The sequence below is a fragment of the Schistocerca nitens genome, chromosome 12 (genome assembly GCF_023898315.1).
Source record: "Schistocerca nitens isolate TAMUIC-IGC-003100 chromosome 12, iqSchNite1.1, whole genome shotgun sequence".
NCBI lineage: Eukaryota > Metazoa > Arthropoda > Insecta > Orthoptera > Acrididae > Schistocerca > Schistocerca nitens.
Window position 1 is genome coordinate 144,718,189 of NC_064625.1, and position 24,524 is coordinate 144,742,712.

A 24,524-nucleotide genomic window follows, 5' to 3' on the forward strand; every position below is an offset into this window, starting at 1 on the left:
AATTGCATTCCGGCCAAATAACTCAGTCACATAGATTTTCTTTTTTTTTCGAAACGTGTGTAATGTGTGATATCCGTGCGGAACGTGCAGTGCATTCGCCAAACTCTTCGGTCGTTCTTAAAAATCATTACATATTGGATAGATAAAAAATTATTTTATCGATCATTGATTGTTTTCGTTGTTATGTAATGTTACATTGTTGCAATACTTTGATATTCTTAAACTGAATGTGTACACATTAATGTTAATTCTGATGTACATAATAAGTTATTATTTCTTCTGGTGTCTCATGTTGTTACTATGAGTCTTGTCATGAATTAACCATATTGTGTGCTGCTGTATCGTTAACATTGTAAAAATATTGACTCGTTCCACATCCATGCAACTCCATTGCTATCAGGATCAACGGAACTCGCAATAAAATAAAATTATAAATAAATAAAATAAAATGAATTTCGATTTGTTACAAACTTCTGTCATATTTCAGAAAGCAGACAACATCAAATGAAAATGTTTTCTCCTCGCAGCAGTTTTTTCTTCTCGATTCGTTCTCCCCCCCCCCCTCCCCCGTCTGACGTGCCCCAATGGGGAGGGAAATAACGTTAAAGTATCATTCCGAATGAGCGGTGTAATCAAAATCAAAATTTCATCCACCGAATAGAACAGTTCATATAATAGTTTCCTGAGCACTAGAACAATCGTAAACGTTATTGTAAAAACATAATTACTCTCAAGCAAACTTTAAGCAGATCAATTATAACTATGAATTTATTTTCTTTAGCAACCCGATAAACGTTTGATAAAATTTAATGCATATGGGGCGGAATAAAAGAAATACTCTATAGTTGAAAGCTTTTAATTTATTTGGTTACCACATTTATTCCATGCAGTCAAGAATGCGATAAAATATCCACTGGAATAAATTGAGACTTTTATTATTTTTCGTTAATCGAGAGCAGTTCGTATAATGTTTATCAACTCATTTTAGTGTATAGTCCATGACTCTGGTTTGTAAATGCATGTCGTGGAAAAAATGAAGATTTGCCCTTCCACTGTTTGCCCTTCCTTGTTACTGTGGCCCTTTAAGTTAATGTGAATTAAACCCTGTAATTAGTTACATGTTCCATAAATCATTTGAACGACTCTTTTATCCAAATAATGCGGTACGAGTCAGTTTACAGGATATGTATACATGATTAGTGTTAATGTTAATGAACACATTATCATTATATTTCTATTCATGCAACTACAATTTAATTCACAAGCTGCGACATCGTCGTGAAAAAACAGTGACCCGTATACGTAATAAGTTTCCTTTAATTTACGTCTATGGTCACAAACTGTTTGATAACATATTACCGGTTTCGGTCTTTAATGACCATCAGATCTGTTTCATAAAAACAGATCTGTTTCATAAAAACAGATCTGATGATGGTAATTAAAGACCGAAACCGGTAATCTGTTATCAAACAGTTTGTGACCATAGACGTAAATTAAAGGAAACTTAATACAATTTAATTTTTTTGTTTGCTGGCTACCAGCTTTTACGTACAAATTCACCAATAGAAAAGAAGGAGTTGCCCAGGAGAAATGATATTAAGTTAGATTTAAAACTTGCTTCGCTACCTATCAGATGTTGTGTGTTATTGGACAAGTGATCAAAAAATTTCATTGCTGCTTATCGAATCCCTCTCCGAGCCACGGCCAGCTTTAACAATGGGTAATACAGGTCATTTTTCCCCTCTCTTGTTGTAGGTATATACAGTACGTCACTGTTCTTCTTAAATTGTGATGGATTATCTATGACGAGCTTCATTAGCGACATGTGCCGTGACGGTGTAGTTACGAGGGCAGTTCAATAAGTAATGCAACACATTTTTTTCTCGGCCAATTTTGGTTGAAAAAACCGGAAATTTCTTGTGGAATATTTTCAAACATTCCCGCTTCGTCTCGTATAGTTTCATTGACTTCCGACAGGTGGCAGCGCTGTACGGAGCTGTTAAAATGGCGTCTGTAACGGATGTGCGTTGCAAACAACGGGCAGTGATCGAGTTTCTTTTGGCGGAAAACCAGGGCATCTCAGATATTTATAGGCGCTTGCAGAATGTTTACGGTGATCTGGCAGTGGACAAAAGCACGGTGAGTCGTTGGGCAAAGCATGTGTCATGATCGCCGCAAGGTCAAGCAAGACTGTCTGATCTCCCGCGTGCGGGCCGGCTGTGCACAGCTGTGACTCCTGCAATGGTGGAGCGTGCGAACACACTCGTTCGAGATGATCGACGGATCACCATCAAACAACTCAGTGCTCAACTTGATATCTCTGTTGGTAGTGCTGTCACAATTGTTCACCAGTTGGGATATTCAAAGGTTTGTTCCCGCATGGGTCCCTCGTTGTCTAACCGAACACCATAAAGAGCAAAGGAGAACCATCTGTGCGGAATTGCTTGCTCGTCATGTGGCTGAGGGTGACAATTTCTTGTCAAAGATTGTTACAGGTGATGAAACATGGGTTCATCACTTCGAACCTGAAACAAAATGGCAATCAATGGAGTGGCGCCACACCCACTCCCCTACCAAGAAAAAGTTTAAAGCCATACCCTCAGCTGGTAAAGTCACGGTTACAGTCTTCTGGGACGCTGAAGGGGTTATTCTGTTCGATGTCCTTCCGCACGGTCAAACGATCAACTCTGAAGTGTATTGTGCTACTCTTCAGAAATTGAAGAAACGACTTCAGCGTGTTCGTAGGCACAAAAATCTGAACGAACTTCTCCTTCTTCATGACAACGCAAGACCTCACACAAGTCTTCGCACCCGAGAGGAGCTCACAAAACTTCAGTGGACTGTTCTTCCTCATGCACCCTACAGCCCCGATCTCGCACCGTCGGATTTCCATATGTTTGGCCCAATGAAGGACGCAATCCGTGGGAGGCACTACGCGGATGATGAAGAAGTTATTGATGCAGTACGACGTTGGCTCCGACATCGACGAGTGGAATGGTACCGTGCAGGCATACAGGCCCTCATTTCAAGGTGGCGTAAGGCCGTAGCATTGAATGGAGATTACGTTGAAAAATAGTGTTGTGTAGCTAAAACAACCCCTGTTCCAGAAAAAAAATGTGTTGCATTACTTATTGAACTGCCCTCGTACAATGCGTAGCTCCGTGAAGAGATATCTACATGACGTCCATGGGTGAACACCAAAAATTTGTGCTCGCTTCTATACAAAGTACTTTCTTTCAAAGTGATGAGCTGCCCTAAAAAATTATTCCATGTGACATTAATGAGTGGTATGTGCAAAATATGTCACGAGGTTGATACGTTTGTTTCCAAGATTAGCAATAATACGAAGAGCAAAAGTAGCTGAATTTAATTGTATGCTAAATTATTTGAATAATTTTTGTAATATCTCATATACGAGGCGTGGCTAGAAAAAAACCAGACTAGTACTGGTGAAACAATAAAACGAATGCAATAAGGCTGAAAGTCGCGTGGCCTGTCACGTGACTCTCGCTCCGCCTACTGCTCGAGTTTCATCTGCCTCCTGCACTCAGTCTGCCCGTGGCGTCTGTTTTAAGTAGTTGACGTTTTGTCTGTGCGTCGGAAAATGTTGAGTGTACAGAAAGAACAGCGTGTTAACATCAAATTTTGTTTCAAACTAGGAAAATCTGCAAGTGAAACGTTTGTAATGTTACAAAAAGTGTACAGCTATGATTGTTTATCGTGAACACAAGTGTTTGAGTGGTTTAAACGATTTAAAGATGACCGCGAAGACACCAGTGGTGACACTCGCACTGGAAGACCATTGTCAGCAAAAACTGATGCAAACATTGAAAAAATCGGTAAACTTGTTCGACAAGATCGCCGTTTAACAATCAGAGCAGTGTCTGAGTTAACAGGAGTTGACAAGGAAAGTGTCGAACAAGTTTACCGATTTTTTCAATGTTTGCATCAGTTTTTGCTGACAATGGTCTGCCAGTGCGAGTGTCATCACTGGTGTCTTCGCGGCCATCTTTAATCGTTTAAACCACTCAAACACTTGTGTTCTCTTTTTCAGACCATCATCAGTTATTTTGCTCCCCAAATAGCAAAACTCCTTTACTACTTTAAGTGTCTCGTTTCCTAATCTAATTCCCTCAGCGTCACCCGACTTAATTCGACTACATTCCATTATCCTCGTTTTGCTTTTGTCGATGTTCATCTTATACCCTCCTTTCAAGACACTGTCCATTCCGTTCAACTGCTCTTCCAAGTCCTTTGCTGTCTCTGACAGAATTACAATGTCATCGGCGAACCTAAAAGTTTTTATTTCTTCTCCATGAATTTTAATACCTACTCCGAATTTTTCTTTTGTTTCCTTCACTGCTTGCTTAATATACAGATTGAATATGATTGGGGATAGGCTACAACCCTGTCTCACTCCCTTCCCAACCACTGCTCCCCTTTCGTGCCCCTCGACTCTTATAACTGCTCCCTGTATTTTACCCCTGCCACATTTAGAATTTGAAAGGGAGTATTGTCAAAAGCTTTCTCTAAGTCTACAAATGCTAGAAACGTAGGTTTGCCTTTCCTTAATCTAGCTTCTAAGATAAGTCATAGCGTCAGTATTGCCTCACGTGATCCAATATTTCTACGGAATCCGAACTGGTCTTCCCCGAGGTCGGCTTCTACCAGTTTTTCCATTCGTTTGTAGAGAATACGCATTAGTATTTTGCATCTGTGACTTATTAAACTGATTGTTGATAATTTTCACATCTGTCAGCACCTGCTTTCTCTGGGATCAGAATTATTATATTCTTCTTGAAGTCTGAGGGTATTTCGCTGTCTCATACATCTTGCTCACCAGATGGTAGATTTTTGTCTGGACTTTCTCTCCCAAGGCCGTCAGTAGTTCGAATGGAACTGAACATGTGTATTTAAATTATATTTCTGGGCCCCATGTTCAACGAATCTTGCTTCACCGTAAAAGATCTCGCTGATCACAGTAGAACGTCAACATCACGTACACACCATCGGCAGATATGTAAATAATTAAAGTTGCAGTTCTCTGTGACAAACAGAACAGCCACAAGAGTGCATTAGTGTACGATTCAAACAGCTGGACCACAATAAGGACCCTTCCAAACCTTCCAGATTCTGTTAGGTGCTGCAACACCGTCCCATAATGGTAGCCCAAATGACAGCTTTGTGCCCTTTACAGTCAACATCTAACTCCCTCCATGCCCTTTATATTGTATACCCTACCGGGCTTGTAACAACACTAAACACAAACAACGTTATTGCATTCATGTTACCATTTTACTTGTCACAGAGAACTGCGACCCTAGTTAATTACATATATTACCAGCCCAAAATACTTTTTAGTACATTGCCTGCTACTACAATAAAGGAAATTAAAGTATTTCATACATTCAAAGTAGATCTTAAACAATTTTCACTAACACATACTTTTCTTAACGTTGAAGAATATCTGAATATGGAAAAGTAATATTATTTATATATATTGATATAAAATATTTCTATTTATTATCCAAGTTTTAGAAACAAATTAAATATATGAAATTATATTGTAATTGACACTATCCATACAATGTGTGTTGTTAATGGACGAATAAAGAGACTGACTGATTGATCTGCTGATTGTGGGTAGGTATATGAACTTACATTTACATCTGACCATATCTTCTGAATGGTTCACTGTGTTTGTCTGTGCAATTATTTGTTCAGTAATGTTAATGGAATTTTGTTGTCGAGCAGACTAAAGAAATTAATAACAGCATGCTTATTGTTTACATAAGGGATCACGTATAGTGGTCACTTCACAGGAATCATTACAGGATTTACCTAAGTGAGGATACAATGTTGGAATGTTGAGCCTAAGATATATGGTAGCAAATTTATTACATTCCTCAGCCCACAAGTCACCGTAATTCTAGTGTTTGCTCTAATTACATTGACTCAGATAGCTATATTTCCTACTTTCTTTTCAGACTTAAAGAATACGCTCAACAAGGAATGATAAGACAAAATATCAGCATTGAAACAAAAATATATTTGCAGTGTTTGGATTTTACATTAACTGTGTTTCATTTCTTTCCATAATTAATTACAGTAAGCTACAAACAGCTGAGAAGCATTACACTTTGGCCATCTTATACAGGAATGGAACACTGTGCCATAATATTTGTGTTCTGTTATCAGCGGGAATCTTATTAAACCTTCACCCTGATGCTACATCTCTGTTTCCCCCTTCCAGCCTTTGCACAAATTATACATATATCTGACCAGCAACACCCAGAATCTCATAGTTGTGATACATTTATTATGATGACCAGAAGTCATCCTTTAGTAACAAAAACTAATGTGCATCATACGCCTTAATGTAAAAAGGTAAGCTAATTAAGCTAATGTTTCACTAGAACTAAGTGTACTACGTTGCAAGTAGGGAGGCATATGGTGACAAAATGGTCCACTGAATATTCATGTTTCCCTTCCAGTTTCAAGAATTGTGTTTTCATTAGGTAGAAATTCTTTATAAAAGGAAAATGTAAAGTTTAAAATGCATACATACTTCAATAACAACAGAAAATGCTTCTTTTTCTTTTTTTAGAAAGGTATGTACTTCTATCTTGCTACACTCTATCCCTTAGTGCTCCTGATCTTGTGTTAATAAACATCATATATAGTTTTATTATTAACACCTTCAATGTAGTATTCATGATCCAATACAAGGAATGTCTCACTTAACTGCAGATGCATTTACACTTGTATGCTCTTAATTTGAGAGAACCACATGTAACTGAAAATTCTACACCATATGATTCGGCACATGCATGCAGCCTAACGTTTGGGCCTTCACATGCTGGGAAGGGTCTTAATAGTTGTTTGGATCTAAAGAAATACCTCCAATAACAAAATCAATCTGCTTTCTGTTACACTGAGCTTGTGATGTCACCCTGTTACAGAACCTAGCAATTTCATAACTTTATTTGGAAAAAAAATAATAACCAAAGAAGATACACTGCACAACCCCTGGATTATTACAAAGAAACCTCACTATGAAAATCCTTATGCAAAGTTTCCAGATAATATTAACAGATATCTACCATCAAGGAGTGAAAATCTATGTTAGCTCCATGGTAATTGGCAGTATGCTATAAACAGGGCTCATTGCAACAATTTAATGTTACTCAGGAAGCATAAGCTTTCCTGTTAATTTATTATGTTACACTTAGCTGGCCTTAGGACAGATAGTATTGTTCAAATGTGTGTGAAATCTTATGGGACTTAACCACTAAGGTCGTCAGTCCCTAAGCTTACACACTGCTTAACCTAAATTATCCTAAGGACAAACACACACACCCATGCCCGAGGGAGGACTTGAACCTCTGCAGTGACCAGCTGCACAGTCCATGACTGCATTGCCTTAGACCCCTCAGATAAACCTGTGCTGTGGATAGATAGTATTAAACAACATAATTGTCAGGTATTAACAGTAAACAATGTACATATTTAGTTTCTTTGATTCCCTTGTCTTTTGTTTGAAATATACCTTGACTTGTTCAACATCACTGAAGGTTTTGTTTGCTGGAATTCACAGTAGAGGTGAATAAATTCTGTTTCTGTAATGTATACATGAAACATATGAAGACTACATGAATTAGTGTTTCCCTAATTCTTCACAATACTGAAGACTGAGAAGAAAATCAGGGTTCAAAAATAATTCACCAAAGTGGCATGTGGTGATATGTGGTTGTCTAGGTATCTCTTACAACTGTTGCCAACCATGTGGGCACACACACATTACCTATCAGTCATCTCCAGTCAGCTGTTCCCATAAGATCATGTTTATGTTCATAATAAAATATTATCATTCAAATGATCTCTGCAGCATTGTTCTTGCTGAAATATGAATAACCATAGATGTCATTTTTTTTGCAACCTGATTAAGTTACCATCATTCACCACAAGATTTACCAACCTTTTCTCAGTAATACTTTATTTTTTGTTTCACACACTCAAGACATTTGTTCTGGTTACATGTATAATACAACATGGTTTTGTTGGAAATGTATGATTTACTAAACAGTGAAACACTGGAACAGGTCAGACACCAAAGCTTGGCACATCTTTGAGTTTTATATGCTCATCAAAAGAACTGTTGGAAGTTTGTCTGTAGTCTGTATAAATATCATTTCTTCCTACATTAAGCAAATGCTACAGTTTGATGTTTTGCAAGAATGAAAGTAACCAAATTACATACAAGTTTTATGCAAAAATCTACATCCAAAATATTTCTGCAGTGCTAAGTTCTCATGATATTTCCTATCAGTGTAATAATGTATTATTACACTACTGGCCACTAAAATTGCTACACCATGAAGGTCACGTGCTACAGACGCAAAATTTAACCGACAGGAAGAAGATGCAGTGATATGCAAATGATTAGCTTTTCAGAGCATTCACACAAGGTTGGCGCCGGTGGCAACACCTGAAACGCGCTGACATGAGGAAAGTTTCCAACCGATTTGTCATAGACAAACAGCAGTCGACCGGCATTACCCGGTGAAACGTTGTTGTGATGCCACGTGTAAGGAGGAGAAATGCGTACCATCACGTTTCCAACTTTGATAAAGGTCGGATTGTAGCCTATCGCGATTGCGGTTTATCGTATCGTGACATCGCTGCCCGCATTGGTCAGAATCCATTGACTGTTAGCAGAATATGGAATCGGTGGGTTCAGAAGGGTAATAGGGAATGCTGTGCTGAATCCCAATGGCCTCGCATCACTAGCAGTCGAGATGACGGGCATCTTATCCGCAGGGCTGTAACTGATCGTGCAGCCACATCTCGATCCCTGAGTCAACAGATGGGGACGTTTGCAAGGCAACAACCATCTGCTTGAACAGTTCAATGATGTTCGCAGCAGCATAGTCCTATCAGCTCGGAGACCGTGGCTGCAGTTACACTTGATGCTGCATCACAGGCAGGAGCGCCTGCAATGGTGTACTCGACGACAAACTGGGTGCACGAATGGCAAAACGTCATTTTTTCAGATGAATCCAGGTTCTGTTTACAGCATCATGATAGTTGCATCCGCGGTTGGTGACATCGCGCTAAATGCACATTGGAAGCGTGTATTTGTCATCGCCATACTGGCGTATCACCCGGTGTGATGGTATGGGGTGCCATTGGTGACACGTCTCGGTGACCTCTTGTTTGCATTGACGGCAATTTGAACAGTGGATGTTACATTTCAGATGTGTTACGACCCGTGGCTCTACCCTTCATTCAATCCCTGCGAAACCCTACATTTTAGCAGGATAATGCACGACCGCATATTGCAGGTCCTGTACGGGCTTTTCTGGATACAGAAAATGTTCGACTGCTGCCCTGGCCAGCACATTCTCCAGATCTCTCACCAATTGAAAACGTCTGGTCAATGGTGGCCGAGCACATGCCATCCAAGCTCTGTTTGACTCAATGCCCAGGCATATCAAGGCTGTTATTACGGCCAGAGGTGGTTGTTCTGGGTACTGATTTCTCATGGTCTATGCACCAAAATTGCATGAAAATGTAATCACATGTCAGTTCTAGTATAATATATTTGTCCAATGAATACCCGTTTATCATCTGCATTTCTTCTTGGTGTAGCAATTTTAATGGCCTGTAGTGTAAAATAATATTCTTTGATATTTTAAAGTACTAAACATACTCCCTGTCTATTAAAACAACAAATAACTATTCGTACATATTAATACTGTACCTTTCCTCCAAGTAGAAATCTGCAGGTTGAATATGTGCTAGAAATTCAGGAAGCACTTATAAAATGTTTCACCATAAACAGGTGGATGTGAATTAATGGGTTGAATCATGCCCTCAGATTTGCAGCATTGAGGGATTCTTTAGTGATTTTGGGACTGTTTTCACACTGTATAAATGTGAAGAAGATTATGTGTGAATAATGAAAATACTTTCTTGTGATATTGTGTTCAGTTAGTTAACATACCAGTAAATCCTTATCATTAAAATATATTAATGACTTGTCATTCTATGTTCATGAAGATGCAAAGCTGGTACTTTTTGCCGATGATACAAGTACAGCTATCACACCCGACAGACAATAATTAACTGGTGAAATTGTAAATGATGTTTTTCAGAAAACCATTACGTGGTTCTCTGCAAATGGGCTCTCATTAAACTTTGACAAAACACAGTATATACAGTTCCACACAGGAAATGGAATGACACCATTAATAAATGTGGGCTTCGATCAGAAATCGGTGGCTAAGGTAGAATATTCAAAATTTCTAGGTGTATGCATTGATGAGGGGTTGAACTGGAAAAAAACACACAGAGGATCTGCTGAAATGTTTGAGTTCAGCTACTTATCCTAATAGGGTCATTGCAAATTTTGGCGATATACATCTGAGTAAATTAGCTTACCACGCCTATTTTCATTCTCTGCTTTTGTATGGCATCGTATTCTGGGGTAACTCATCATTGAGTAAAATATTGTTCATTGCACAAAAGCTTGTAATCAGAATAATTGCTGGAGCTCATCCAAGATCATCCTGCAGACACTTATTTAAAGATCTAGAGATCTTCATTGTAGCTTCACAATATATATATTCACTTATGAAATTTGATATTAACAATCCGAACGAATTCAAAAGTAATAGCAGTGTACGTGGCTACAATACTAAGAGAAAGGATGATCTTCACTACTCAACATTAAATCTAACTTTGGCTCAGAAGTGGGTAAATTATACTGCCACAAAAGTCTTTGGTCACTTACCTAATAGCATTAAATGTCTGACTGATAGCTATAAAGCATTTAAAAGGAAATTAAAAGAATTTCTTAGTGATAACTCCTTCTACTCATTAGACAAATTTTTAGATGTAGTAAGTGGTTAATTTCTCCAAACCCAACAAACAAACAAACAAACAAACAAAAAAATTAAAAAAATTAAGTGCCATGTAATATTTTGTGTAATGTAATAGACACTTTTTATTAACATGACATGTTCCACATCATTACGAAGTGTCGTATTCATGATCTATGGAACAAGTACTAATCTAGTCTAATCTGTAAAGAATCCAACTCCCACATATGAAACAGCTTCAAACTTCTGATAATTTGCAAATGAGTTAATGCATAAAATATTTGATGCTAAACAAGTTGGTGAGTAACAATTTAGGGAAGGCTACGAAACTGTTAAGGAGTTGGTTGAAAGTCACATGGTCTCATTATCACATACTGGATAAACGTAATCTGGTATTTGTGAGCCATGTCTCAAGACATAGGCACACTTATTAGCTTCAATACATTCAATGCTGGACCTATTGTGTTTTACACCTTTAACGTAGGATTTTAGCATTAAGTAGCAGATTGTGACTGTTTTTACTTCAGTCAATAATTATGCAAAATATTGAAAATCAAATTTCTGCTGCCCTAGAAGCCATTGTATAGGCCAGTGGTTCCCAATGGGTGGTCCGTGGACCCCCAGGGGTCCATAAAATATATTAAATATTTTTCGTATGATAACAGATTTTTTGTTTTGGACGCTTCCTGCATGAGCAGAGCCTTACCGAACGCTAACTTCTGCGTCTAGCGTCTTATTAGAGAGTGAAGAGATCGGCAGTGAGCATGAGCAACTTCTTATTCGTACAGAAGTAAGATGGCTTTCTCGAGGTAGGATCTTGTCAAGATTTTTTGAACTTAGAGACGAAGTTTGTGTCTTCCTTCTTGACACAAAGTACACAGATTTTCTAACTTCTCTTGGCTTTGCTCAGTTGTGTACTTAGCTGATGTGTTTGAACACTTGAGTCTGTTAAACTTGAGTTTACAAGGAAAAAATGAAGACATGTTAAAAGTTGAGGATAAGATTAGTGCTATGGTCAAAAAGAGTCAGATCTGAGTGTCAAGGATAGAAAACGAGTCACTAACTAACTTTTCCACTTTAAAACAATTCTTGGAATCATCAGAGGAGAGTTTGCCTGACCAGATCAAGATCAATGTAGCCGAGCATCTATGCAGCCTAGCCACCAGTTTTAGAGAGAGTTTCCCTGAACCTGACCCTGACAACAGATGGATTCAAAATCCCTTCAGCTGTGAAGAAATAGACAGAATCCAAGGCCTCACTGAAGAAGAGAAAGACCAACTTGTGGATCTGTCCAGCTGTGGTACGATGATAAACATTTTCATCGGTGATAAAATTACAGACTTCTGGGCATCATCACTCAAGCACTACAAGAAACTTGGAGATAAGGCAATGAACTAGATCCTTCCATTTGCAACCACATATCAGTGTGAGCAAGCATTTTCTTCCATGTCTTTCATGAAAAACAAATATAGGAATCGGCTCCACATGTGGTCAGATTTCAGAGTGAAAAGTTCAAGTTTGGGACGTAATATTTCAGAAATAATGGACTCAAAGGTCAGATTAAACTCACTTCATTAAGAACTGAAAATTAAAATTAACTGTATACTGATGCAGTGCTCTGTTGTAACTGTATTTTTTCAAATAAATAATACCTTGTATGAAATTAGTGTTTTCTTATTTTTCACTCATGTCTGCTCAATGCAAACTCAAATGCAGTACACTTGAAAGACCAATACACTCAGTTTTAATTTTTTCCTGTCATTTTCAGTTCATACTCAATTTTCATTTTTTAAGGAGTTTGTAATACTAAACACCCAGATTTGAAGACAAAGATTTTGAGCAATAATCAAAAATTTAACAATAACAATGATGGCTAAATTGAAAAAGTTTTAAGCTCAATATTTTTTCAGTAATGAATACATCACTGTTTTTTCTCAGTACCAAAAACAGAAAACATATAAAAAGACTTAATTTGGTTTTCTTAGGTACTTGAACCTGTGATATGACAAGGTACCAATCATGCTCGATGAGGGGGTCTTCGCCGGCCGAAGTGGCCGTGCGGTTAAAGGCGCTGCAGTCTGGAACCGCAAGACCGCTACGGTCGCAGGTTCGAATCCTGCCTCGGGCATGGATGTTTGTGATGTCCTTAGGTTAGTTAGGTTTAACTAGTTCTAAGTTCTAGGGGACTAATGACCTCAGCAGTTGAGTCCCATAGTGCTCAGAGCCATTTGAACCATTTTTTTGAGGGGGTCTTCGAGAAAATTTTGTTGTGAACCCCTGGTATAGGCAACCTAAACTGCTAGCAGGAACTATGACACATGAAGCACAAACCGGTATAGCCATTTAGTAATATAAATTACATGTAACAAAAAAATTAAACCTATTCTCTAGTTACTCAAAAATGTATTATCAGAGTAAAAGTTTGCAGCTTTGCTTCAACAGTATCAAAATCATAACGTAGCCTTACGGAAATTTGACATGAAAGTCTTTCTTACTATAGCTGGCTAAGTTTAAATCAATAAAACTGATGGTCATCACTTCTCATTTCTACTGTAAATGCTTAATCTGACTTGTCTGTTAAGATAAAGAGGGATGGAGGAGAGATGAATATCTTCCCGTTTGTGTGTATATATATATATATATATATTACTTTTTTCGAAATTCTAAAAATAAATTATAGTTTGCTTTTAATGCTGGGCTATTTGGTCACCAGTCTCTAAATTATGTAATTGGCTGTAGGGAAGGGATACAATGCTTTTTAAAATCACAATAAAGAGTCAGATTTCATCACAAATTTGTTTTATTTTATATATAATGAATTAAACGTACACAGGCTCAAACATTCATGTTTTCTTCAGTGTGCATCACTTTCTCCAATGTTATTATGGCACTCCTTCAGTAGACACACACAGTCTGCAAGGGTTTATCCCAATTTTATTTTATAATACAATAATATAAAGAGATCCCCTCTCTGTCATGTAAATGTCTTGTATCTGACAGATATTTCTGCCGTCAGTCTGGCGAATCAAAACTGAGGCACAAAATCATTATGCATAAGAACTAAATAACTACTGCACTTTTCTCTTATTATTGCGTGTATGTTGACAAAACTTATTCACTGTAAGCATAAATAAAATTCAGCAATAAGAAATTCGCATATTGCACAAAAGAATAATTATTAACAAAGAACTCTGAGTTTATATTACATATTCTTTGGTCATACTAGCTTTTTGTAGAAACCAGCAAAGTTTTCTATGGCCAATTCAATACAGGAAACTTAAAAGCAAACCTTAAATACACAACAAATGAAATAGAAACACACAACAGTAATATTCACGGGCAGTGTTACTAGTACTCAGCACAGCTTGGAAAGTAAACAACAACTGCTTCGTGTTTACATATTCGTTGTTCTCAAAACCTTAAAAAACGCGATTACATACTTTATAAAAACCTTATAGCACTTTTAAATGTAAAAAACTAAATTCTTATTCATTATTTCTCATCATCTTCACTACCCCAATCACATTCAAAAACATTCCTTCCAGCTTTTGTTTACTTCTCAAACATTTTAGTAAGTATACTTTAATTTGTCTGTCATCTAAAAATTTTAATCTGTCACATGATCTAAACTTTTAACCTGCACGCTTCACATTTAATCATAGTTGTGCAGCACAACTGAGTTTTACACTGATATTCACTGTATTACCCAAACAACAAATCTCAAATGTTATGGATCTGTAAGGTAGTACCTGACGATGAGAAATAATTTGCACATAGATGAACAATTATCAGTTTTCTTATTCATGTTCTCTACAAACTCTATTTTTACAACCATTCAGATCCCAGAAGAAATGCATCAAATACCTATATTTATAGACAGAAATGTTAAATTAGTTTTATGAGAAAGACAAATACTACTATACACACATTAAAAAAATAAATTCGTTAATTAAAATCTACTAAATTATCAGGAATGAGTTAAAATGTAAAAGTAAGGGAAGAGGAAACATCCTTAGAAAACTCATTGTAGTTTGTCCCTTTATAATTCTAATCTCATAAAAATATCCCAGTTAAACAACAAATGGAACAGAACATTTTAACACGCAAATAAAAAAAACAAAAAGTTAAATTACATAATAAAGTCAACATGTGTAAAATAATGTATGAGGACTCAATACAGAGAGCATACATAACTATTAAAGGTATGCAAAAAATATATATTTGAAGTGAACTGTTATATAATTTTTGGAGGCAGGAGGGGAAAGGATACTCACCATGAAGTGATCCTTTTATATATATGTATATATATATAACTGCATTTCCTTTTTCATAATATATAATTTCTTTTCATTAATATTTATAATATATAATATATGGAAATCACACTCCCTGTGATTCTATTAAATATTTCATACTCTGAATATATTCTTAGGCTTGAAGAGCAATAAGCAGCTCCCTTCATTAATCAGTGTTGTAAACATGAAGAGGGAAGCCACTGTTTCCTGGCTATTACATCCCTGTAATGACCATTCAGACCATGAATGGTTTTAATCAGTTTTGTTAATATAAAAAGATTTCCTACATATTATTGTCAAAAACCCTTTGCTTGCAACACATACACACATGGAAAGATATAGCAGTTCTGATCTTGGAATGCTTTCTTGATTCAAATAGAATATATAACATAAGAGCAGTAATAAAGATGAAAGTTCTATATACAGATACATATATAGACTTATGACATAATTTCTCTCATATCGTTGATGAAAATTTCATGCAGAAAAAGACACTTTAAATTCGTTTATTTTAAACTTTACACAGTGCGCATAACTTTACTCTTCCATTCATCTAATTTATAATGCTAGCGTTATTTACTATAGCATTTAATTAAAGTTCATATATTTGGGAGCACTATAGCACATATTCATAAAAAAAAGTAACACCAAATGTATTTCTTCTATTCATGGTGTACAATTATTTTACATGTATACAGGTATATATTTTCCAGTACACAATGTACTTGAAAGCATTCTGGTACGAAATTACAAAAGCTCCATTGTCACTTCAACTGCAAGAAACAAAAGCAGTACTAACTTGACAGTCACATAGTCTAATATAACCTTACGACAAGTTTGTCTCTCAGTGTACTGAATTTCAGATATCTTGAAATATGTGTGGTATATGAAGTGTAAATGCACCACACTAATTTATGTACAAAGTAAGAAACCGAATACATTTTGTGTGCGATTCAGTGCATTTTATGTACATTAAATAATATAAAAAACTAAGACCTGAGTTCTAGTTGTATCATTTTTGTAGTGTTTCTGGTAAAGGCAGGATTATGAACTTCAGGTAGGGTATAGTGTTTGAACAAGTAACATGAATTAAATATTGGTTCTTGTTTTAAATTTTTCTTAGCTACGTATCTTCTTTACTTTGAATTATTACAATAATACCTTTGCACCCATTTGCACCATGGTTTAGTATTAATCTATTTGTAAAGATATTGTCAATGAGAGCACGTCAATGCTGAATATATTCTATTTTCATTATCAGTTTCAGAATTCAAAACATATTCTTACTAAACTCTTATATGCCATTTATCAGCACTTGGTTCAATAACTTTTAGTGATTTTTAATCTGTATTTCAATATGTAAAAGAAAACTTGACAAGAGTGTACTTTATCAGTCTTTTCATTATTTAAGAAGCATTTAATAAATAAATTATTGTGAGTTTAACAGATTACAGAAGCTTTCCTTTCAGACAAATTATGGATGAGGGAGGCTTTGTGATGTCATCAGCACAACAATGCATCTGTTCCTAGAAAGCCATTTTAAATTATTAACTTCAAGTCTACATTAACCAAATATGGGTTAAAGTGAGAATGCAGGGGCTGTATATGCAAAAGTAGTTAAATATTGGACCCATTTTCTGTATAGGTTATAAATGGTTAAAGAGTAAAGGAAACCAATGGTGAAGCCATATTAAGGAAATACCAATTATTATGAAAATAAGAATATAATAAGGTTTCTGTGCTGAATTAAATGCAAGTTCTAGATATTACTGGAAAGAAAAATTGTAAAAAATGGAAAAATACCCATTCAATCTACACTTTGTCAGTTTTTTTACATAAAATGTCAAGAAATATATTACTCTATAAATGACAACTATTAACATTAATATGCTGGTCATCCAGTCATGTGATGTACAAACAAAGGAAATAAAAAGCCTAATTTATGTTTTCCTTTCATTTATACGAAAACTATAATATTTGTGATCACCAATATATGTCAGCTTTTGACGGCAGTGGAAGACATTTGATTCAATCCTCATTGCAAACACATTGTCACCCTACTCATAACAAATTTCTACTCTTTCTGCCACTCATTCCTCCCATTGTTCATTTAACAATTAATTTTCACTACAACCATTTGCTTCTCTGGAAATGTATTTTTTCCACTACAAATATCTTCTGCTATTAACTATAACATTTAAAGAATTCTGAAGACTGCTACGTTAACATAATCTGGAATATCTGCCATACATACACACATACACATAGTGGGGGTCTGTAACTTCTTTCAAACTCCCTCAATTTAAGTAACATATACAGTCAAAACTTTATATTTTACTAAAAAAAATATTTGGATCATGTAGATAAAGGTATATTAACAATATCTGAGACTGAAGAGTAACTTCCAATAAATGACCAACTACAGTAGAGTTGTTGGATATGATCCCACAGCTGAAATATATAGCTCCACCATATAGGAAGTACATATGGGGAAGAAATAGCCTTAAAAAACAAAAACACATGGGGAAAGATGTGATGAAAAAATCATCCCTACCCTTGTATGATGAGACACACAACACTCCCGAAAAATCTATGAAGTAAAAATAATTGAGATCCACAGCTGTAATAATGAGATTCCTGTGGTGTGTAAGTCAACGATAAACACCAAGCTCTGTATAAATAATAGTTCTAAATGGAAATATAGATTACATACGAGGAGAAAAATGAAGTAATGTCTCCAAATTCAGAAAGTAATACTGAAAAAAAAAATATATTGCCAAAAGGACTGAAGGAAAGGAAAGAAGGTAGAAAGGATAGAAAAGAAGAAAAAAGTTACAAAGGAAAGAAGAAAGAAGAAAGTTAGAAAGGAAAGAAGAAAGAAAAATTATACAGTAGATAGAAAGAACGCCAAGATGATATATGAAACAGGTAGAAAGATATAAAGGAATAGAAAGAATGGTATAAAAATAGATAGAAAGGAAGGTGTAAATAAAAGTAATGTATTTGTGTGAAAACTAAAATGTAAGAAAGAGCACTATTTGACAATGACACAGAGATACTGCAGAAGAAGAAAGAAATTTGTGTAAGACAACTGAAATGCAGTTGGGGATTGGAGAACATCATGTATATGAATGGCATGAGGCAACTATTTGCAGGAAAGGCTCTCTCTATCTCTACTGTTTCAAGGTACTGGTGTTGGCATGGAAAGAAACTGAACAATCCAAGTGGAGATCCTAATAGTGAGAGCTGTATATAATTTTGCTGTTAAACTTTGGCCTATCTACACCACAATTCCTTCCAATGTGCTTCCTATACTATTTTAGCTGTTGTGCCAGTGCTTTGACCAGTTCTTACTCCCCGTATCTGATCTTTTCTTTGCACAATGAATGAACTGTATTTATTGTTCAAGAAGCTAGCTATAACAGCTGTGGATTTTAATTTGGATCTGTCAGCTCTGCTAAAGCAGTCCACATTTAAGTGACATTTACATATGAAGTCTTCCTCTCCATCAAATACTGCTAATATCTATGTTTTACTTTCATTCAGACCAATATGAAAGTACACATTTTCCAAACATGTTGGGAAAAAGATGACATTAGTTCTAAACTAAGGTTTCCCATGGTGTATAATCAGGTGGGCATATGTGGCATATTATTTTTTCTGCCAGTGTTGCATTTTGTTACTCATTTTCCTCACAAGATGAACACTTTATCCATTTTATTAACTACAAAATTATGATGCATCAGATAAAGCCATATTTCTATAAATTGGAACTCACTGTATGATGAACAATTTTATATAGTACAAACATCAAAATTATTTTATTATATTTTAGTTACTTTAAGGAATGAAGAATCAATGGACAGAACCATAATAATCATTCTTAAATGTACATTAATATGAAGAATAAAGTGGAGAATTGTGATATCTATGCTCAAGAGTCATAATTTAAAAAGTACTATAAGATAGGGTAAAATATTATTGTGCTAAATATATATTGTCAAGCTGCAACAAGTAAAGGGTGTTATACCATAAAAAGTTTGAGGAATAAAAGCAGATACTTGAATCCAGATGTGACATAGGTAGTAGGTACAATATTACCAGTATTATATGTTCTGGTAGGACACAAACTATATGATGTTGGTGCTGTATGTTGCTAGGAGGAACTTACTTCCTCATTCATTACACAACAAGTGCTCAAGGTTATATACAGAGAAGCAGAAAGAGATTACTGTGAATTAAGATTGATTTTTCCAAATAAGCAATTTTAACTACTAGAGCTGTCTGACAAATAGAGGAAAGGGATTAAAAAAGCCCAATTAATGTTTCAACAATTTAAGTCTGGATCATATTTTTCTTGTTTTCTTTTTAGAAGCAAAGATACTTTCTTAAAACATCTCTCTCAGGGCCACAGTGAAGTTCTTTACAGTTTTATCTTGTTAGAATGTGATCTATCAAATACAAATTACTGTCCATATGTAATTTTAGAAAACATTGTGATCTTTCAAGAGCAGGGTTAATTCAGAACCATGTCAGTGAATTTGAAAATTGGAAGTGCAATGGCTTTTGCATGTCTCAGCACTCCAAAATAGTCATTGTTCATCGATGTAAATTTTTGCCAGATTACACCCATCACTGTCAAATGGTCTTAGCTGTATCCTGGATCAGGAAAACTGAATATGAGAGTTTAGGCAAAAGCTATAAAAAGCCACAGAACTGAATGACAATACAAAGGACACAAACAAAGTACTATGTGCTAAGTATGTATTTCAACATCTGCCACTGGATACGCTTTGGAACCTGTTACGAGTTGACCTAATTAAGAGGCATACAAGGTTTCGAAGGTATTGTGGCTAATAACTACCAAAAACGTGATGTTCTAGTGGTAGACTAGATTGAGTAGTTTAACTACATTATTACGAATGATCAGTAATTGCAATTACAGTAAATATCAGCCGAGGTGGTATTTAATTAGGTGAAATGACTTTCAAGAATGGCATCTGTGATATTATAATGGTGAAACTTAGCAAGATTTAAAGTTTTTGAAATAATATGTCCTCATGCCAAACTAATACGGAAAAACTGGAGTGATACCGCTCAGAGATAGTGGCAAAAATGATCGGTCAGAGGAAATGTTGACACTTCGGCGGCAGGAGAAAAATACACCTGTATTGAGTGGATACTGTAAGGCAGAGAAGCACAATACCAGTTGATTTAAAGGTATTTTGAACCAGAGATTGTCAAACTGGCAAGGTTAGCTACGACAATCGAGCTGCAAAAAAGAGTACATCTTAGATAGGGAACTGTGCAATACTGACTTTCAAGCACTTTTGCGTACTGCAAATTATACGATACAGGATCTATCTTGGTGTAGTTTTGCTCCATACACAACAAGGTGCAAGTGGTGTGCTCCAACCAGTACCAGCTGAAAAATACGCCACTGCACAGTGACAGTTAACACAGCACCCGATATCCAGTCTCTGTGAAGCTCGTAGTGAGAGGTGCTGGGTACTGTGGAAGAGCCACAGAGTGGTGTAGCTGAAATAATCCATTCAGTTCAGAGTTTTGTGAGATGTTGCCATAATGACAGTAGCCGACACATGCGGAAGTATTACTTTGCTCCCAGCACCGAGCGTGGCCAGAGTGGCAGACTGTCTCGAAGGCGGCAGCAAGTGACGACTACGACCTGTACGGCGGTGGCCGTCACCTACTCTCTGCAGGGCCGGCAGCGGTGACACGGGATCCCGGGCCACGTGGGAGTAGCAGCCGCCGGGACGTCTGCCGACGGAGTCGGTCGGCCGCTGTCGGTAGGACTCGAGGCGGTAGTAGCGGCAGGTCACGCGTCGGCCGCAGGAGGCTACACCCCGTACAGTCCACAGCGAGAGTAGCCGGGGCCGGGACGGTGGCCGAGGGGGCCGACGTCCGGCAGCTACTCTCTGTAGGGTTTGCAGTAGGAGTAGCGGTGGTTCATGTGCTGGCTGTAGGATCCGGAGTGCGAGAAACGCTTGAGGCACTTGGAGCACTGGAAGGGCTTCTCTCCAGAGTGCAGGCGCTTGTGCTCTGTGAGGTGGTGCTTGTGCTTAAACGCCTTGGTGCAGACGTCACACTTGTGAGGCCGCTGACCTGTGGGCAGGCAAACGGAGGCTGCAGTTGTAGCACGTGGCGTGGCCACACGTTCACATGCTCTACTACACTACTTTAAAAGCTGCTATATCCTAATATAAATCAATAATGAAAAGGCAAGAACTATAAAAATGACTACAAACACTCAGTTCATCTAATATACAAGATGCATCAAAATCTACATCTACATCTATACTCCACTAGCCACCAAGCAGTGTGTGGTGGAGGGCACAATTCGCGCCAAAGTCATATTCCCCCACCCCCCACCCCACCCCACCTCTGTTCCGCTCGCGAATCGCACGAGGGAAAAATGACTGTTTGAATGCCTCAGTAGGAGCTCTTATTTCCCTTATCTTCGGATGATGATCATTACGTGATTTGAAAGTTGATAATAATATATGCTCTACATCCTCGGCGAAGATTGGATTTCAGAATTTAGTGAGCAGCCCCTTCTGTTTAGCGCGTCGTCTATCTGCAAGTGTGTCCCACTTCAAACTTTCTATGAGATTTGTAATGCTCTCGTGATGGCTAAGTGTACCAGTCACGAATCTTGCCACTCTTCTTTGGACCTTCTCAGTCTCTTGATTCAGACCCAACTGGTAAGGGTACCATACAGACGAACCTCTAATACTGGACGAACTAACGTATTGTAAGCTATTTCCTTTGTTGAAGGACTGCATCGCCTCAGGATTCTACCAATAAACCGCAATCTACAGTTCGCCTTACCCGTTACTTGCGTAATCCGATCATTCCATTTGAGATCATTTCGGATAGTCACGCCCAGATACTTGACTGATGTTACCACTTCCAAAGACTACTTTCCTGTAGACAGCATCATCCGCAAACAGTCTAAGGCCGCTGTCAATACCATCAACCAGATCGTTTATGTAAATCGTAAAAAGCAGAGGACCTATTACGCTGCCCTGGAGCACACCTGAAGTTACTCTCGTTACTGTTGAAGTTACCCTGTTCAGGATGACATACTGCTCCCTGTCTGTTAGAAAACTTTCTATCCAACCGCATATGTCATTGGATAGACTGTAAGCACACACTTTTTGTAGCAATGATGTAGTGCTACCCTGGGGCCAAAGTGCTACCCCTGGGTGCCATTCTACCCTGGGGCCAGCACTACTCCAGAGCCACTGCACAGTTCAGGATACAATGGTTCTAATGAGCTACACAAGATAGAGGACTTCAAGGCAGTTTTGTCAAATGAAAAAATATTACATGAAACAAGCACTGCAATGCTATTTAACTTCAGAACACACTTAGCTCTAGTGAACTTTCAACATCACACAATGACACAACTGAATTACAAAACTGTGAGAGGAAGCAGTTGGGAAGGTGCGAGGTAGAATGGTAAGGCTCGACAATAGGGTCGGGTTGTTTGGGGGCAGAGACCAAACAGCGAGGTCATCGGTCTCATCGAATTAGGGAAGGGCAGGGAAGGAAGTCAGCCGTGCCTTTTCAAGGGAACCATCCCTGCATTTGCCTGAAGCAATTTAGGGAAATCACGGAAAACCCAAATCAGAATGGCTGAACGCAGGATTGAATCAACGTTCTCCCGAATGCGAGTCCATTGTGATAACCACTGCGCCACCTCGCTCGGTGACAGTAGGGTGCAGGAAACTACTGCTCACATACAGAGTGGATTCATCAGACAAATGTGTTCACAATGTTAGCTTTGGGGATAGTTTGACGGCCAGCAGTATGACAATGTTGATAATGTCACTTTGAGATTTTGGACATAGATAATGATAAATGTCATGAACTAGGAACAAAACAATAATTTGGACAAGGTGGTGGCAAGTTAGTTTGGATGAAATAGTGACAACCATCATCTCTAATTGTTTTAAGCTCTGAAGCATGCTGGATTATGAGCCTGGACGTAGGTTTCTGTACTCAGCTAGATTCTCTCTACAAGGTTTTCTGTATCATTTTAGAACACTATACATAAACAGCAACACTCAGCAAACATATTAGCTTCAAACAATTAGGAATTGTTGATGATATAGTAACTGAATTCTCGGCAGGTGATAGTGTGCAAACATGCTGGAACTTTTGCTGTATTGGAAATAGTGTAATCGTTATCTGCTGAAATATTGATGCAAAAATGGATCTGTGAAATTGAAGTAGCTTTTAACACAAATCAGTGATGTGTTAACAGTACAGTGATTTGGTGTTAGCTAGAGTTTGCAGAAAATATTTAATAAACAGAATGTCACAAAAGATTGGAAAAAAATCCCTGGAAACTGTTAACAGTGCAACATACTAGCAACTGTGCATCTATCATTTGCTGAGGATTTTGCTTTGATGTTCTTGATGATTTTGTTAGTTGTTGAAGTTAACAGTGTAACTGACAGTAAATTTTAAATTAATGTGTGTGTCTTATGCTAAGAACTGTGCTACGAAAAAACTGTGTAGCTTCAGTATGTCCGTAGGAAACTTTAAGTTACTTGTTGCAGAACTAAGTTCATGCAAGCTAAGATATTATTGTTATTTTTGTTGTCATTGACATTATCATCATCATCATCATCATCATCATCATCATCGTTGTTGTTGTTGTTGTTTTGTTTGGAGTAGAGATGTCTACGTACATTAATATTTGCTATTCTGTAGCAAAATCATGAGCATAAGTTTATGCTCTATTCTCCATGGTCTTCAAGACACAATTGTTTGAAACTGTGAGTAATGGGTATTGTGCAGGATATAAATGAGTTATATCATCAGTTTATATTATCAGGTCATGTTTGGCTCTTGTAATCAGAAGTTGAGTTCCTAACCACAGTTTGTAGAGAAAAGTGCAGACAGCAGCTGTTATTAGCAACACGGTACCTGTTTACAACAATTTAATACGATTTATGAGGAGGAATTTGCAATAACACTAAAGAACCGCAATCATTTAATTTAGTATAATGTGCACTCGTCCCATTCCTGATAATTTTCCATTGCTACATTTCAGAAACCATTACAAACAGAGTACAGTTGTGTTTGGTTTGTAATGTCACCTACATCTAAATCTAAATCTACATCTACAGCTACAGTTACATTCAACAAACCAGCAAAGTGTATGGAACAGGATACTTCTAACTGTACCTATAGAGTTTCTTCCCATTCCATTCAATATGGAGTGCATGACGAATGACTGTGTAATGCCCATGTGTGTGCTGCAGAGGCAAAGACCTATATGTTCAAGTCACTTGTTAAGTGTACTGTCAGCTTT

General features: G+C 37.2%; 1 protein-coding gene across 1 annotated transcript in view; it reads right to left on the reverse strand.

Moving 5' to 3' along the window:
* Positions 1 to 19,169: 19,169 nt before the first annotated feature.
* LOC126214972 (zinc finger protein 1) overlaps positions 19,170 to 24,524 on the reverse strand; it is a 152,390-nt gene continuing 147,035 nt past the window's right edge. The window contains exon 14 of the mRNA XM_049941605.1: positions 19,170 to 21,301. Within this exon, the coding sequence (XP_049797562.1) occupies positions 21,108 to 21,301 (194 nt within the window). The 3' untranslated portion in view covers positions 19,170 to 21,107. The remainder of the gene's footprint in view (positions 21,302 to 24,524) is intronic.